Source organism: Hibiscus syriacus, unplaced genomic scaffold, assembly GCF_006381635.1.
Source record: "Hibiscus syriacus cultivar Baekdansim isolate YM2019G1 unplaced genomic scaffold, ASM638163v2 tig00111947_pilon, whole genome shotgun sequence".
Lineage (NCBI taxonomy): Eukaryota > Viridiplantae > Streptophyta > Magnoliopsida > Malvales > Malvaceae > Hibiscus > Hibiscus syriacus.
Genome location: NW_024063219.1, coordinates 1427486 through 1443992, shown reverse-complemented (window position 1 = coordinate 1443992; position 16507 = coordinate 1427486). Strand labels below are relative to the sequence as shown.

At 33.8% G+C, this 16507-nt stretch overlaps 1 protein-coding gene across 1 annotated transcript; it reads left to right on the top strand.

Moving 5' to 3' along the window:
* Window positions 1-4513: 4513 nt before the first annotated feature.
* Window positions 4514-6348, top strand: LOC120173391. Its single transcript, XM_039180579.1, has one exon. It carries the CDS (start codon window positions 4718-4720, stop codon window positions 6122-6124), a length of 1407 nt encoding a protein of 468 aa, XP_039036510.1. The 5' UTR covers window positions 4514-4717; the 3' UTR covers window positions 6125-6348.
* The last annotated feature ends 10159 nt before the right edge of the window (window positions 6349-16507 follow it).

Sequence of the window (16507 nt, the reverse complement as noted above, 5' to 3'; positions counted from 1 at the left end):
TATATAATTTTGTGCTCCGTACTATTTGGTTGAAGCTGAAATTCATTCTTCAACCATGACAACCTCACACGCCACCCTCTACACTCTGGTGGTACGGGCGCTTTCCCAAGAAACAAGTTGCAAAGTTGTGCCACATTATTAAACTCATGTGACATTACCACCGGCATCCCATTAGTTTGGACCCCGAGTTGCATTGCCACATCCTCCAGAGTTATCGTACATTCGCCACACGACAAGTGAAACGTGTGCGTTTCTGGTCTCCAACGTTCAATCAACGCACTGATCAAACCTGGGACCAACTTGTAATCTCGTACAAATGTTACATACCAAAATCCAGCCTCTTGCAAGTTTTCTTCTATCAATGGGTGTGGCTTGGGCACTTTATGTAGACGAAGACAAAGGACTCGCTGCTCGTCCTCCTACAATTAAATAATGCAAAAAATTTATCACAATCATCATAAAATAATATTCAAATATTTATTAATTATAATTCATTAAACAAATATTTTATTCACCATTATTCCCAAATGACTTGAAATATGTTCATTGTCAAGTCTCAACAGTGGAATTTGGTCAGCCATTGGAATGAATCTGTAAAAAAATTAAACACCAGTATTTAAAAAATCATTTAATATAATCTAATGTTAAGTAACTAACTAATTTACAACACAACAAAAAAAATTAATAACAAAAAAAATTAATATAATAACTTATAATATAATAAACTTATAAAGTAACAAACTAAACTTTTTAAAATATAACTTAAACATGAATTTTCCCTTAAACAACTAATAAACTATTCTTTAATATAACTTCAACTAATAAACTATTCTTTAATATAACTTAAACTAATAAACGATTTTTTAATTATAATTTACTACTAAAAAACTAATTAACTAAATTTTTTATATAATATAAATTCAACAAATCATATGACAACTTAACTATTTAACTAACACAAACTAATTACATATTTTTTTCTATATAACTAACTACTAACAAACTAACTAATTAAGTAAATTTTTAACCCTAACCCTGAACTAACCCTAACCTTAAACTAACAAACTAATAATTTAAAATAATAAACTAATTTAAATTAAATGAAATGAAAATTTACCTCGATGTTTGCTTGTCGAACTCCCTTTCTTCTTCTTCCTCTTATTCCTTTCATTTCTCTCGACACTCTTCTCCCTTTCTTTCTTATGCTTCCTTAACCCCATATCATACCCCATATATATTAAAGGGTTGGCTGCCATGCACCAATAATTGAAGAATCACGAGCCGTTGATTATCGTGGATTGCAATAATAATTGCTGCATGAAGCAACAAATGATGTTGCTGCATGAAGCATCGAAAATTATGCTGCAATAATGCAGCGATAAAGGTGCATGGAGCAGCGGGAGCAGGCGAGCATGCAGTGGGGAGCAGGAGAGCACTGCATGCTCGCATGCAGCGGGGAGCAGGGCGCAGGACAAGGTCGCCCAGCGTGCATGGCGACCTATCATGTCACCTGACGTGCATGGCGACCTACCCTTGCTTGAATGCCCTCGGATGCGCTCGGATGCTCTCGCATAGCTCGCTCGGATGACCTCGGATGCCCAGCGTGTTGGGACGTGCATGGCACATGCAAAATCTCTCGTAACTCGCCGGGAAGAAATGACAACCTAGTAGGTCACCCGGATGGCATGGCGACCTACGACCAACACTGTGGATTTCACCCTATTTGAGCTATTAATCTGGGGAGTGCATTATATCGTGAATTAATTTATTCGAGAACATTATCTCGAAAGTTTTGCCCCATATAGATGGGTGGTGATCAAGAATAAGAGCAGAGAGGAACCCACCAATAAAAAGAGAGAGAGAAAAAAAAAACGACTGATATTCTTATATACCAGCAGTTCAACCAAATCTGATTTGGAGAATATATATATGTATTACAGAATGAGAATTTTATTTATATTTCTCACTATCATGTTTTATCACATAAATTGTAACAAATAACCATATTTTCACGTGCCAAAAAACTAGATTTACAAAATATTTATAGCTTACGACACCTATTTTTAATTTTTTTTGGTACAACCTTTTTTAAATTTTTAACAAGGCATTTCTTTACTTAAAAAATAAATAAACCCGTTTTTCATTGTTTAAATTTTAAACCCATTTTTTTGAAGTGCTTTAAACGCATATTTACACGTGGATGAAGGGGGAAAATATATTTGCTCATAGTAAGACTCTAAATAACACTTTCCTCGTGTTTATGTGAGTAGAATGTGTTACAGAATTATTTCAAGTGTGCACGTTAATTAATATGGGGAACTTCTTTATTTTTAACCACTACCCAATCAAAGGTTTGCGATTTTTCAATTGCTTTCTCTAAAGCATCAATCTTTAATCTATAAAAGCATACAGCCTTCCTAATAAAATACCATTACTTTCTCAAAAGAAACCAAAGAGCCTCTCCTTTTGTTACATAATACTAACAAGTCGAAGTTACCCATTAAACTCTAAGCCAAGAATAGTTAACAATCTCGCACCAGAAGTAATTCTTTATATTAACCACAAGTTCAAACTTTCCGCCCAAAATACACAGGGACAAATCTAAAAATACTTTTTATGGTTAGTACATATGTTCTAATAATTAAAATTTTTTCATATAGAACAAATATAAATAAATTTTCAAAATGACATTATCATTAAAATGGACAAATAATATAAAAAAATATGTGTCCACCCTATATATATATATATATATATATATATATATATATATATATATGAGTAAATTATAAATTTCATTATTGGGTAAATTATAAATTTCATAACTAAAATTTACTATTTCTCCTATTTTGCTCGTGGAACTTTAAAAGTTATTAATTTCCTCACTAGACTTAATACATTAGGTTTTTTTTTGTTATTCTATCGTTAAATAGTTAATGGGTTAAAACGACGCACTATTTTTTAAAAAACAAAAATTTCACTAAAATGATGTCATTTTGCATCTATATAAAAAACTCATTTATAATGTTCTTAATTTGTGAGAAAACAATTGAGTGACAAAAAAACTCAATTTATTATGTTAAGTGAAAAAATTAAAAAAATTTAAAATGTAATAAGTGAAATAAAAACAATAGTAAAATTCAATTATTACCCTATATATACTCGCACGAGTTAGCCATTTTCCTATAATTAAAGGTGAAACCGGAAGAGAGGGTTAGGTCAAGTTGGACGACAACCCAATCCCATAGCAAATATCTCCGCATCTCAAAAAACATGAAGCCGAATTTGGTACAGCTGCTTTATATGGTTGGACCATCAATAACAATAAAAAGATTGTTGCAACACGTACGTTAGGTTTTATCTGCTTGTTTTCTGCCAAAACAGAACTTCACAAATCATAAACAAGAAGACCATCTTATATAGTACTAATATATATTCGTGGATGGATGAAAAAAACATATGTATAATGAAAAAAAGTAAATTATTAGACAAGAAAGATGGAGAAGTGAGAAAGGGAAGAGGAAGAAATATCCACATCAAGATCAAGCACAAGCGACAGTGATGCATAGTTATGTGAGCCACAGGTTGATTGAAAACGATGCCACGTCCCATACATCCCCACCCTTGCATTTGAAATCTCCTAAAAAACGACGGGTAATTTTACAGACTCAAGCAACTTATATCAGACATAATAATTAGGTAACTGATTTTGAGAGCCTTAAATGCCACGTCCCTCTATTTTTATCTCCCTATTTCACCCTTTGTCGCTATATTATTTATAATTAAATGATATTTTTCCTATATAGGACATTTTTCATTTACCTTTTTAGAATCCCATGTTAAAAATTCAATCCCTTGTCTGCAAGGACTTTACGTGCAAACATGGAATACGTGACGTTTTTTAATTTTAGGGTTAGGGTTTGGTTTTGTAGGGTCAAACAGTCTACACACATCCACAATGACTTTTATAATTAAAATATAAGAAAATTATTTGATATACACATAGTATAAATTAAGATTTTGGGTTCAAAATACTCGGATTGTGAAAAAAATATTATTAGATAATAACTTAAAATATATATTTTATATTTTGTAAGATATAATAATAATATAAATTAAATATAGGTTAAAAGTTAATATTATTGTTCAGCTATTCAATAAATATAACTATCTTTTGTTTTTGATAGTTGCAGACCCAACTTTAAATTTTGTTGTTCAACTGATCTATCTATTTCCAGAGTTTAATGGATCTTTCTTCTTCTTCCTGGAATAATTTTTTTATGCTGTAATTAATTGTATTATTTTATTACTAATACTGTATCGAATTATAATTTATATATTATATTAAATTTTTATAATAGTAAAATATATTTTTTCTACAAACCAAAAGTTTTCTTCTCTAAAAAGCAAAGAGTAAGGGGAGGGGGGAGATTAACTAAGAAAGGCCTTTCCCGCCTTCAAAGAAACTCTAGTTTCGTTTTATCCATAGATTCTGCAAACCAATAGATTCTGCGAACCATTTAGTTTTAAGTTCCTTTGTTTAATTTATTAGATGCCCTTTTGTTGGAAAGGCAGAGTAAAAAAGCAAAAACAAAACACTGTCTTGTGTTTCTTTGCAGATCAGAGCTTTAAAGACAACATGGGTACTTTCCGATAACTCCTCTTCCAGAAGATCTTCCTCTTTCTTCTCCTTTTTCTTCGTTTATATTGCCTTTTCATGCTTTGTTTTTGCTGTATCTTTTTTCTTCAATCTCTTCACCGTAAAAAAAGGGGGGGGACTCCATATCTGATATCTTTTGTCTTCCTTTTACGTCTTTCCTTGTTTTTGCTATCTCTGGTCTGTGTATCTCTTCTAATGGATTCTGGTAACAGTGGTAGTGTGCAATCTTCGAGTTGCGGCAGTGAAGAGTTTGATTCACGAGCTGACTCAATCTCAGCTTTTTTTAACAGTAACCCATCCACCCATATTTGTCATGGTCCTTCCGGTATCCAACCGCCGCCGCTGATGCAACCCCAAAGGCACTCTCCATCGTCTATGTTGATTGACCCTTTATCGAGCTACTTCGATCATCCTTTATCAAGTGCGACGAACCCAAATTCACAGCTCAACCTCGACTCGGTTTGGTCCAAAAATATAAGATCTGAGCCCAATTGCAATGATCTTGGTGGTGGGTTTATGGCCTCACAACAAGCACAAAGCGGAGCCACGTTTTCTTCTGTGCAGATCCCTCAAGGACCAGAAAGCGGTACAAAAGCTTCAGTTTCAGGCACAACTGACCAACCCGCCAACACCAATATGGTGCGTAACTCAAAGAAGAGATCCAGAGCTTCTTGGCGTGCACCGACGACTGTTTTGACGACAGACACGAGCAATTTTCGAGCCATGGTTCAGGAGTTCACCGGGATCCCTGCACCGCCCTTTACCTCCTCGCCTTTCCCAAGAACCAGGCTTGATCTATTTGGTACAACTCAGTTAGACCCTTGTTCTCCCCATTATCTTTTAAGACCATTTGCCCAAAAACTGCAGTATCCTCCCCCATTTATGTCTTCTTCTACACCTTCCTCTTCCATGGTCGATGCTATAGCTTCTACACCTAGCACTATTCCTACTTTTAGTACAACTTCCATTAACTACCAACTACCATCCGAGTTAGGCCTTTCAAAGCAGCTGCCTCAAAATCCACTCAACAACAACAACAGCATCAACATGCAAAACCTGATGCTTAATCTCTTTCAAGCCCCTCCAAAATACCCGATTTCCGATTCTATAGAGTCCTTCGGTTTTCCTTCGAACGAGTCTGCTCTCAAAATGGGTGTTTTTGAAGAGTTGGGTTTGAGTCAGGGGCATGGAAATACCAACCTCGGCGGGGTTCAAAACATGGTTCCTTCATCAGATATTGGACCATTGCCAAGGAACGAAAATAGTGCTATTCCTTCGAGCTGGGGAGAATCAACTGGGATTCGACAATATGATCGAAGTCTTTTGAGGTCCATCAATGGCAGCTACAACAGTAACACGCAAAAAGTACTTACAAATGGGGATTTTTATGGCGATAAAGGGTCAGATAGTGTAGCTACAAAAAGTGAAGGTATGGCGGGACCATGGATATGTTCATCTGAGTAGAATTATCTAATCATATTATCAACAGAATGATAAAAATCTTGACAAAGAATATCAAGGAAATGATGGTGAATATATATATCATCATGATGCATGAAAGAGATGGAATCTTTCTTGTTCACATTTTAACCATGATTTTCAAACATATATGTAAATCAAAACAGTACTCCCCCTTTCTTTGAAGTTTAAACTCCTCTTGGATTTATAAATTATATTGTAAATGCTGTGAAGTATCATTAGAGAATAAAAAGATCTATGATGAAATGGTGTAGACTATCCGAAGGAGTATTGAACAAGAAACACCTAATAAGGAACAAGAAACAATAAAATTAGGAAGTATAATTGGAGAAGAAAAATATCACTTTAATGAAATATAGAAAAAATAAATAAAAATAATATTATTAAAGAAAATATATATAAAATTTTAAAATTGGAGTCAAAGGTACATTGAAAAAATTAATGAAAATACTGTAATTAAATACATCAAAGGATGATTAACCAAAATTCTACTATTTACTAAAAATAAAATAAAATAAAAAACAAGACAAAAATATCTTCAAGTTAGGTATATATATTTAGGTGTCATAATGAATACAATAAGAACATTATATAAAAAAGACATGATATTCTAATATTGATGGTATTAATAAAATGTTTGAAAACCACATAAAAACACTTATAAGTGGAATTCAATCTAATAAGGGTATATTATCACTATTAGTTTCTTCTATTATAGAAAAAAATTAATTTATATTGTTTAGCTCTGATACCAATTGAAGGAGATAAGAGTGTGGAAACCATTTTATTACAAGTATTTTAAAAAGATAGATGATGGTTGTACAAAAAAAAAAGAAAATGAAATATTACAAGAAAACTTAAGAGACTAAGCTTGGAGAGGAGAGTTGATGCTAAAGGTGATTAGAGTTGTAGCGGGATAAGTTGATGCTAAAGGTGATGTTTTGCTTGCTCGCTTGCAAGCTTCTCCTTTTATAGGCTTCATTTAATAGCTACTTTCAAATTATTTTGAAGTCCGCCATGATAATTTTTCATGTGTTGTTGCTTTTAATTTCTGTCGTCTTGTAGTGTCTTTCATATCTTGTACTTTTTTCTTTGTGGTGACTTCTACGTCTTGTACTGTCTTCCTTCTTTTTAAGGCTCTGACAACTTTTCTGACTTTTTGTCATGTTCACCCTTCTAGCATGTTGTCCAAATTCATGGTCTCGATTTCGTCCAAGTTTAAAGATTGCGGTGATAATGATGGTGAGTTTCAATCGTCCCATGAGTAGTTTATTCCTTCGATTATATTGTTTGGGTAGTCCTCAATTTCCATGTTGTTGAAAACATTTTGATATTTCGATATAACAAATTAAGTTAAATGAATTTTAAGATTTTCCAAAATGATTTTCTAAGTATATTCGATATAATTATTCGAATATCAAAACATTACTCCAAATATTTCAAAAATCATTTTTAATCCTTACTTAAGTGTAAAATTAAGTTTTAATCTTAAAACAATTTCAAAATAATCTTTCAAAGTATTTCGAACCATTTCAAAGTCAAAAATTCCAGATTGCTCAGAGGGAACCGATCCCCCCCAACGGGGTACCGATTCCCCCCTGAATGGTTTGGCTCCGAGATTTCCAGAATGCTCGGAGGGAATCGATTCCCCCATAGGGGGTACCGATTCCCCCCTGTTCAACGGTCGAAATATTTGAATTTTACACTTAGGGAACCGATTCCCTATGAGGGGGAACCGATTCCCCCCACGCTCCAAGAATTTTTATTAAATGTTTTCACACTTAAACGGATATATTATCTTCATTAATTATCCCCAACGTTCAGAAGTGATTCAAGGTGTATTTAAACAAGTTCTGAAGCCCTTGATCAATAAGAAATTATAGAGAAACAAGAGAGAAAGCATCAAACACCAAGTGTGTGCAAATCAAGCCAATTTTCCTTTCAATATTCATTTTGCTTTCAAGAAAACCATTTGTGCTCATTTGTAATTATCTTTGAGTGTTCTGTTCTTGTTCTAGAATTGTGCAAACATCTTACCTTGTGAGGTTTTCCTTGTAAGTTTGCAAATTTGTAATATTCTCTTTGGGAAAGAGTGTTCTCAAGAATTGGGGTATATTCTTGAGGGTGTTGTAAGGTTATCTTTTTGGCCTCAAAAGAAAGAACAAATTAGTGAATTTGTTGGAAAATCCTTAGTGTGGATAGCTAAGGTAGTGGACGTAGACTTTGATTGAGAAAGTCGAACCACTCTAAATCACTGTGCAATTACTTTCAATTTTCTGCAAAAGCTTCCACCAAATTTTTAATTGCCAATTCATCCCCCTCTTGGCCAAATCCGGCAATCAATTAACTCAACAATTGGCATCAGAGCCTAACTCATTTGAATGTTTAATCGCCTCTTGAGTCGATTCGGGAAGAGTTATATCGATTATCAAAGTCATCAATGGCCTCCGCTTCAAACTTCGACTCCGGTCTCGATTCGATGCCCGTCAACAAGCCTCCTTTCTTCAATGGAGTTAACTATGCTTATTGGAAGAATATAATGATGTACTTCATTCAAGCAAGTGACATGGGAGCATGGAATGCTGTAGAAGAAGGATACATCAAACCTCTCACTCATCCAAGGTTGTGGAGTGAAGGAGTGACAAGAATGTTCCAGCTCAACTCCAAAGCCATCCATATCATTTTTTGTGCTCTTGGACCAGATGAATACGGAAGAGTTTCATCGTGTACAACCGCCAAAGAAATATGGGACAAACTTCAAGTCACTCATGAAGGTACCGATGAGGTAAAGAAATCTAAAATTAGTATTCTAACGCATAGCTATGAAAATTTCAGGATGAAACCAAATGAAGATATCAAAGCTATGACGGATAGATTTTCAACGATTGTCAATGGTCTCAAATCATATGGAGAGATCATTTAAAATGAAAAGCTTGTGAGGAAGTTAGTCTACTCCATCCCAAAATCGTGGCAATCAAAGAAGACGACAATCATCGAGTATAAGGACTTAACGTCCTTAACTCTTGAAGAGCTAATTGGGTCACTCCTTACTCATGAAATGATGCTTGAAGATGAGGTGGACCTCGACAAAATTGACGAGACACCAAAGGAGAAGGAGAAGAAGAAAAACATTGGAGTTGCTCTCAAATCCACAAAAGATGAGAGTGATTCGAATAACGATGACGATGACGAGGAAATGGCATTGTTTGCCAAACGGTTCAGAAAAATGATGAGACCTTATCGAGGAAGAAAATTCAAACGAAATGAAGGCCTCAAAAATGAACCGAAAGAGAATGACTCAATCATTTGATACGAATGCAAAAAGCCAGAGCATGTTAAATATGATTGCCCACAATTGAAGAAAAATGCTTAATCAAAGAATAAGCACAAGGCTCATGTGGCTACATGGAGCGATGAAGAAAGTTCCGATGAAGAGGAACAAGAAGTAGCTAACTTGTGTTTGATGGCATTTGGGGAAGATTCTAAGGTAACCTCTAACTCATCCGATTTTGATGATTTATCCTATGATGAGTTATTAGAGGAATATAATGGGTTGGCTTCGGATTATGAGAAATTATTTTTAAAATATAAAAACGATGTTTCAAAATTGAAAAATGAAAACAAACTCATATCCAAAACCAACAACGATCTTGAAAGTAAAATCAAAGATTTGCAAATCAAACTAGAAGAGTTTGAAAAGAAAAATTTAGATTTGCAAAATTTACTTTCAAAGATCAATGATGATCATCAAAAGAAAATTGATGATCTTAAAACTTCTTTTGATAAAGTTGGAACAAAACATTTTGAAAAAGGTGGAAATTCAAAATCCAACTTTGTTAGAAAAAGTTTTAGAAACTACAATCATAGAGGTCCCCAAAGAACCTCTAATGGAAAAATCGTTAGAAGTATGTGGGTTCCTAAAGAACTCATTACTACTAAAGATAAAAATATCCTACACAAATGGATACCTAAGGGGACTAGGATTTTGGAAACTAATGAATATGGACCCAAAAGAATTTGGGTACCAAAAATCAAAAATTAATCTATGTTTGTAGGGAAAGGAGCATTGCTACAAGGCACGGAAAACAAATTCAAATTCATGGTACCTTGATAGTGGATGCTCAAGACACATGACCGGAGACAAAAGCCGGTTCATTGAGCTTAACGCCAAAAATGGAGGAGAAGTGACTTTTGGAGACAATTCAAAAGGTCACATTGAAGGTATTGATACAATAGGTAATACCTCTTCCATACAAATTAAGAATGTTTTATATATGAATGGATTAAATCATAATCTATTGAGTATTAGTCAATTATGCGATAAAGGATTCAATGTCTTATTTGAAATTAATGGTTGTAAAGTTATTGACATTGCATCTAATCGGATTATGCTTATTGGTCATAGAATAGGGAACATTTACATGGTGCATTTAGATTCTTTTGATATGACTAGTTGCTAAAGATGAACATGATAGTTGGTTATGGCATAGGAGACTAGGACATGCTAGTATGAGTGTTTTGCAACGGCTTATTCAAGGTGATTTAGTTCGAGGGTTGCCTAAGCTTAAATTTGATAATGATAAAATCTGTGATGCTTGTGATAAAGGAAAACAAAAGCTTGTTTCTTTTAAATCCATTAATGACGTATCAACTAGTAGAGTATTACAATTGATCCATGTAGATCTTTTTGGGCCAACTAGGACTACTAGCTTGGGTGGAAAACAATATGCATTTGTCTTGGTAGATGACTATTCTAGATATACTTGGGTTCTATTTTTAAGTACTAAAGATGAAGCATTAGAACAGTTCATCACATTTTCAAAAATAATCCAAAATGAAAAGGGTTACTCTATAACTAGTGTTAGGAGTGATCATGGCACTGAATTTGAAAATCTTGGATTTATTGAATTTTGTAATTCTAATGGTATTAGTCATAATTTTTCAGCACCTAGAACCCCTCAACAAAATGGAGTTGTTGAGAGGAAAAATCGAACTTTAGAAGAAATGGCTAGAACCATGCTTTGTGAAAATAATTTGCCAAAATATTTTTAGGCGGAAGCCACAAATACTGCTTGTTATGTTGTTAATCGAGTAATGATTAGGCCAATTTTAAAGAAAACTCCATATGAAATTTTCAAAAATAAAAATCCTAACATTAGCTATTTTCATCCTTTTGGATGTAAATGTTTTGTTTTAAACAACGGTAAAGAAAACCTTGGCAAATTTGATGCTAAAAGTGATGAAGAAATTTTTCTGGTTTACTCCTTAAATTCTAAAGCTTATCGAGTATTTAATAAAAGAACTTTAGTTGTAGAAGAGTCTATACATGTTGTTTTCGATGATAATCCCCTTCCAAGGAAGGATTCTTGTGTGAATGATGATGTAGGTATTATAAATACAAATGATGTTAGACATGAAGTTGGAGAACCATCATCAAAGGAAGAAACGAAAAATGAGGAAACTCATGATCCTCTTGAGAATCCAACCATTGAAGAAAGGGAAGTATCTTATCCAAGAGAGTACAACTATGTCAAGGGTGGTGAGATTATAGGTGATCCATCCAAAGGGGTAACAACTCGATCTTCTCTTAGAAATATTTGTAATTATGTTGCATTTATTTCATGCCTAGAGCCTAAGAATATTAAAGAAGCATTAAATGATGAACTTTGGATTATGGCTATGCAAGAAGAATTAAATCAATTTGAGAGAAGTAAAGTATGGACATTAGTTGAAAGGCCTAGTAATAAATCTACTGTAGGTACTAGATGGGTATTTAGGAATAAGCTTGATGAGAGTGGTAATATAGTGAGAAACAAGGCTAGACTTGTTGCTCAAGGGTATACTCAAGAAGAGGGCATAGACTATGATGAAACATATGCTCCCGTAGCTAGTATGGAAGCAATTAGAATGTTATTAGCATTTGCATGTTTTCATGAATTTAAATTATATAAAATGGATGTTAAAAGTGCATTTTTAAATGGTTTTATAAAAGAAGAAGTGTATGTGGAATAACCTCCAGGTTTTGAAGATTCAAAATTTCCAGATCATGTTCTTAAATTGACAAAAGCTCTTTATGGTTTAAAACAAGCTCCTAGAGCTTGGTATGAAAGATTGTCAAATTTTTTAATTGAAAAAGGTTTTTCAAAAGGAAAGGTTGACACTACATTGTTTTTAAAGCATAAAGGTAAAGATTTATTAGTAGTTCAAATTTATGTTGATGATATAATATTTGGTTCTACTAATGATGTTCTTTGCCAAGAATTTTCTAAGCTAATGCAAAGTGAGTTTGAGATGAGCATGATGGGGGAGCTCTCATTTTTCTTGGGACTCCAAATCAAGCAAAGAAAAGATGGCATCTTCATTAATCAAGCTAAGTACGTCAAAGATATGCTCAAGAAGTTTGGACTGGAAAATGGGAAACCTTATGACACTCCAATGAGCTCTTCAACAAAGCTTGACTTAGATGAAGGAGGTAAATGTGTAGATGTTAAATTATATAGGTCAATGATTGGATCTCTACTTTATCTAACTGTAAGTAGACCAGACATTATGTTTAGTGTTTGCTTATGTGCTAGATTTCAATCATGCCCTAAGGAATCACATTTACTAGCTGTTAAGAGAATCTTTAGATACCTTAAGGACACTCCAAGTTTAGGACTTTGGTATCCTAGAGACTCTAGCTTTAGCTTGCATGCTTTTTCTGATGCGGATTATGGAGGATGTAAATTAGATAGGAAAAGCACCTCCGGTACTTGCCAATTCCTTGGAAATATGCTGATTTCTTGGTTTTCAAAGAAACAAAATTGTGTTGCATTATCTACCACTGAAGCATAATATATTTCAGCCGGTAGTTATTGTGCACAAGTTTTATGGATGAAACAACAACTTTTTGATTATGGAATTGAAGTAGGTACTATTCCTATCAAGTGTGACAATACTAGTGCTATTTGTCTCACTAAAAATCTCATACAACACTCTATAACTAAACACATTGAAATTAGACATCACTTCATTAGAGACCATGTCACTAAGGAAGATGTAGTTCTAGAATTTGTTGATACTTTGCATCAATTAGCGGATATTTTTACAAAACCCTTAGATAAGGAAAGGTTTTGGACACTTAGGAGAGAATTAGGTTTAACTGACCTATCTTCACTTAGTGTTTAAAATAATTAAGCACTTTTAATAAATACTGAAAAATGCTCATAATAGTAATTTTTAATTGCATTCATTGCTATTAGTTAGGGGGAGTTTATGATTCTTGATGAAAAATTAATTTTATGTTCAAATATCGATTAAAGATTAATTTAATTGTTTGAACATAATTATTTTTCAATATATGAGTTGCCTATACCACTAGAGAAGATTAATTTAGCATTTTGTGTGCTTAAAAATCAGATTTTAGCATTTTGGTGCAGAGGGAATCGATCCCCCCCATGAGGAAACCGATTCCCCCTTTGAAGAGGAACCGATTCCCCCCACAGGGGAATCGATACCCCCCTGGGGTTCTGTTAAAATCAGGCAGAACACCCCAAAATTCCCAAAACCCTTCTTCTATCTTCAAGCCGTTTCTCACCCTCAAACACTCAAATCTCTATTCTTGCCTCAAATCATTGATTTTAATCGGAATTCACTTCAAATATCATCTTCTAAACTTGCAATCATCATTAAAATTGTGCAAACAACATCTAAATCCCCTCAATCTTCATCTTTCAAGGTAAATTTTTCTAAACTCTCTATTTCATTGATTTTGAACATAGGATTAGTTTTAATTAGTTCTAGGTTGAAATAGTGATCGGGCATTGATTGTTTAGTGATTAGAAACTAGATGTTACAACTAATTTCATCAAAAACACAAGAATTTTCCAAAAATTTTAAATTTTCAAAATTAAAAAAAAAATTGTTTTTCAAATTATTGTGTTTTGATTAAATTATATTGTTGTTATGAAAACTATACATATATTGTTTCTCAAAACCATATTTTTCAAAAAAGATTTCAAAAACTTTGCCCATTAGGATTGATTTAGAGAACCTTGAAATATTGAGGACTCAATTGAGTTTTGGGATTAATTGAATTGCATACATTTGTTTTTAAAATTGCAGGTTATCCAATCTATTCCGATTTCCTTCACCATGTTTAATCCTAAACGTGCTAGGTCTTCATCTAGTCGTTCTAGTCGTCAACCAAATCCTCCTCCAAATCCTCCTCCTATTCCTCAAAATCCTATTCCAAATCTTGATCCTAACTTGACTATCCAAAATTCTTGTTTCAATCAACCGGGTCCTAAAGATTATCGTTATTGGTTTTACCAATATTTTGACTCGTATAAGATTAGGGAAGAACGTATCCCATCTCTTCAAGCTATGGTTGCTATTAACTTTAAATATCTCCCTATCTTGCACGAATGGAAATTTGATAAACTTTTCAAACTTGAACCCGTTGTCTATCATCAACTTGTCCGTATCTTCTATTGTAATGCCGTTTGTATCAAAAATCGTGACAAAACCAAAACCATAGGAGTACGTTCCTACCTCCTAGGTCAATATTTCCATCTTGATCCGGCTTACATAGCGAATGCCTTAGGCTTGGATAATGAAGGTTTATCAAATAAAAAACAAGTTTTAGGCTCACGATATAAACGAAATGATAGTGCAAGTGTTCTAGATCTTCATGAGCGCTTTCTTCATCTTATGATCACTTGGTGGTTTCGACCATCCGGGGGTCGTTATTCTACTCTCAGAGCTTTAGATCTTTGGTGGTTGCATTGTTTTGAACACAATATAAAAATAAACCTTTCCGAGATTATCTTTGCTGAGATTGTTGAAACCGTTAACCTAGTGCCAAATAAGAAACTTTGTTCTTCACTAGTTTACGGTTGTATCCTTAGTAATCTCTTTTCTAAAGCCGAGCTTCGAGTTGGTCTAGATGCCTCATTTCCTCTTAAGAAACAAATCAATCTTCTTTCTTTAACAAGAGCGGGATCGGTCAAAAATAAAGAATCCGGTGAATGGGTTCGATCTTCTGTAACTACTCTGGGAGCTAGTTCTTCACAAGCTCCACTCGAAGCTGACGAAGATCCTGAGTTTGAACAATTAATGAGGGATATCGATGAAGCCGAAGAAGAGCCTGAGCAACCCGAGGAGGACGGACAATAATCGACTCAAATGCCTCCATATTTTCAATCTTTTATGGAGACATTTGATTTCCGATATGCGACCATGGATTCGCGCTTTAATTCTATAGAGTCTCATTTATCCACAATGGGAGCTCAACAATTAGAAATTCTTCGGGAAATGCGTGTAAATAATGAAGCAACCAACGCACGTATTAATGACCTCACTAATGAAATGGCCGCTATGCGAGCTCATTTTCCTCCTCCTGATCCGGATATGTGATTAAATGTTTTACTTTGAACTCCAAACTTATTGTTTTAACATTTTAAATATTTTGGAATGTTTGAATTTGTGGATTATGAATTTGTTTAGATTTATGGATGGTGTGAACTTATATGTTTGGTGTGATTTATTCATTATTGCATCATTTAAATCATTATTAGCAATATGACCAATTTTACCATATCACATTGTTTATGAATATTGATTATGGAACTAATGGCTAACGTTTCTCTTGATTGTGATCTTAGCAGCTTATGCATACATATATCTAATCAATTGGCTAAATGTTTTTCACGTTTCTTTGAATCTTTTTGATTTAACAAAAAGGGGGAGAAGTGTGTGTTTTAAGTGTGTTTTAAAATGATAAATGGGAGAAGTGTTAAAGTAAGGGGGAGTAATTTCAAAATCTTAAAATTACTAAAATGTTTTGTTATATCAAAAAGGGGAAAATTGTTGAAAACATTTTGATATTTCGATATAACAAATTAAGTTAAATGAATTTTAAGATTTTCCAAAATGATTTTCTAAGTATATTCGATATAATTATTCGAATATCAAAACATTACTCCAAATATTTCAAAAATCATTTTTAATCCTTACTTAAGTGTAAAATTAAGTTTTAATCTTAAAACAATTTCAAAATAATCTTTCAAAGTATTTCGAACCATTTCAAAGTCAAAAATTCCAGATTGCTCAGAGGGAACCGATCCCCCCCCAACGGGGTACCGATTCCCCCCTGAATGGTTTTGCTCCGAGATTTCCATAATGCTCGGAGGGAACCGATTCCCCCATAGGGGGTACCGATTCCCCCTGTTCAACGGTCGAAATATTTGAATTTTACACTTAGGGAACCGATTCCCTATGAGGGGGAACCGATTCCCCCCACGCTCCAAGCATTTTTATTAAATGTTTTCACACTTAAACGACTATATTATCTTCATTAATTATCCCCAACGTTCAGAAGTGATTCAA

Bases quoted from the DNA above. Each gene is read 5' to 3' on its own strand.
- LOC120173391 (XM_039180579.1), top strand. From the start codon at position 4,718: ATGCTTTGTTTTTGCTGTATCTTTTTTCTTCAATCTCTTCACCGTAAA.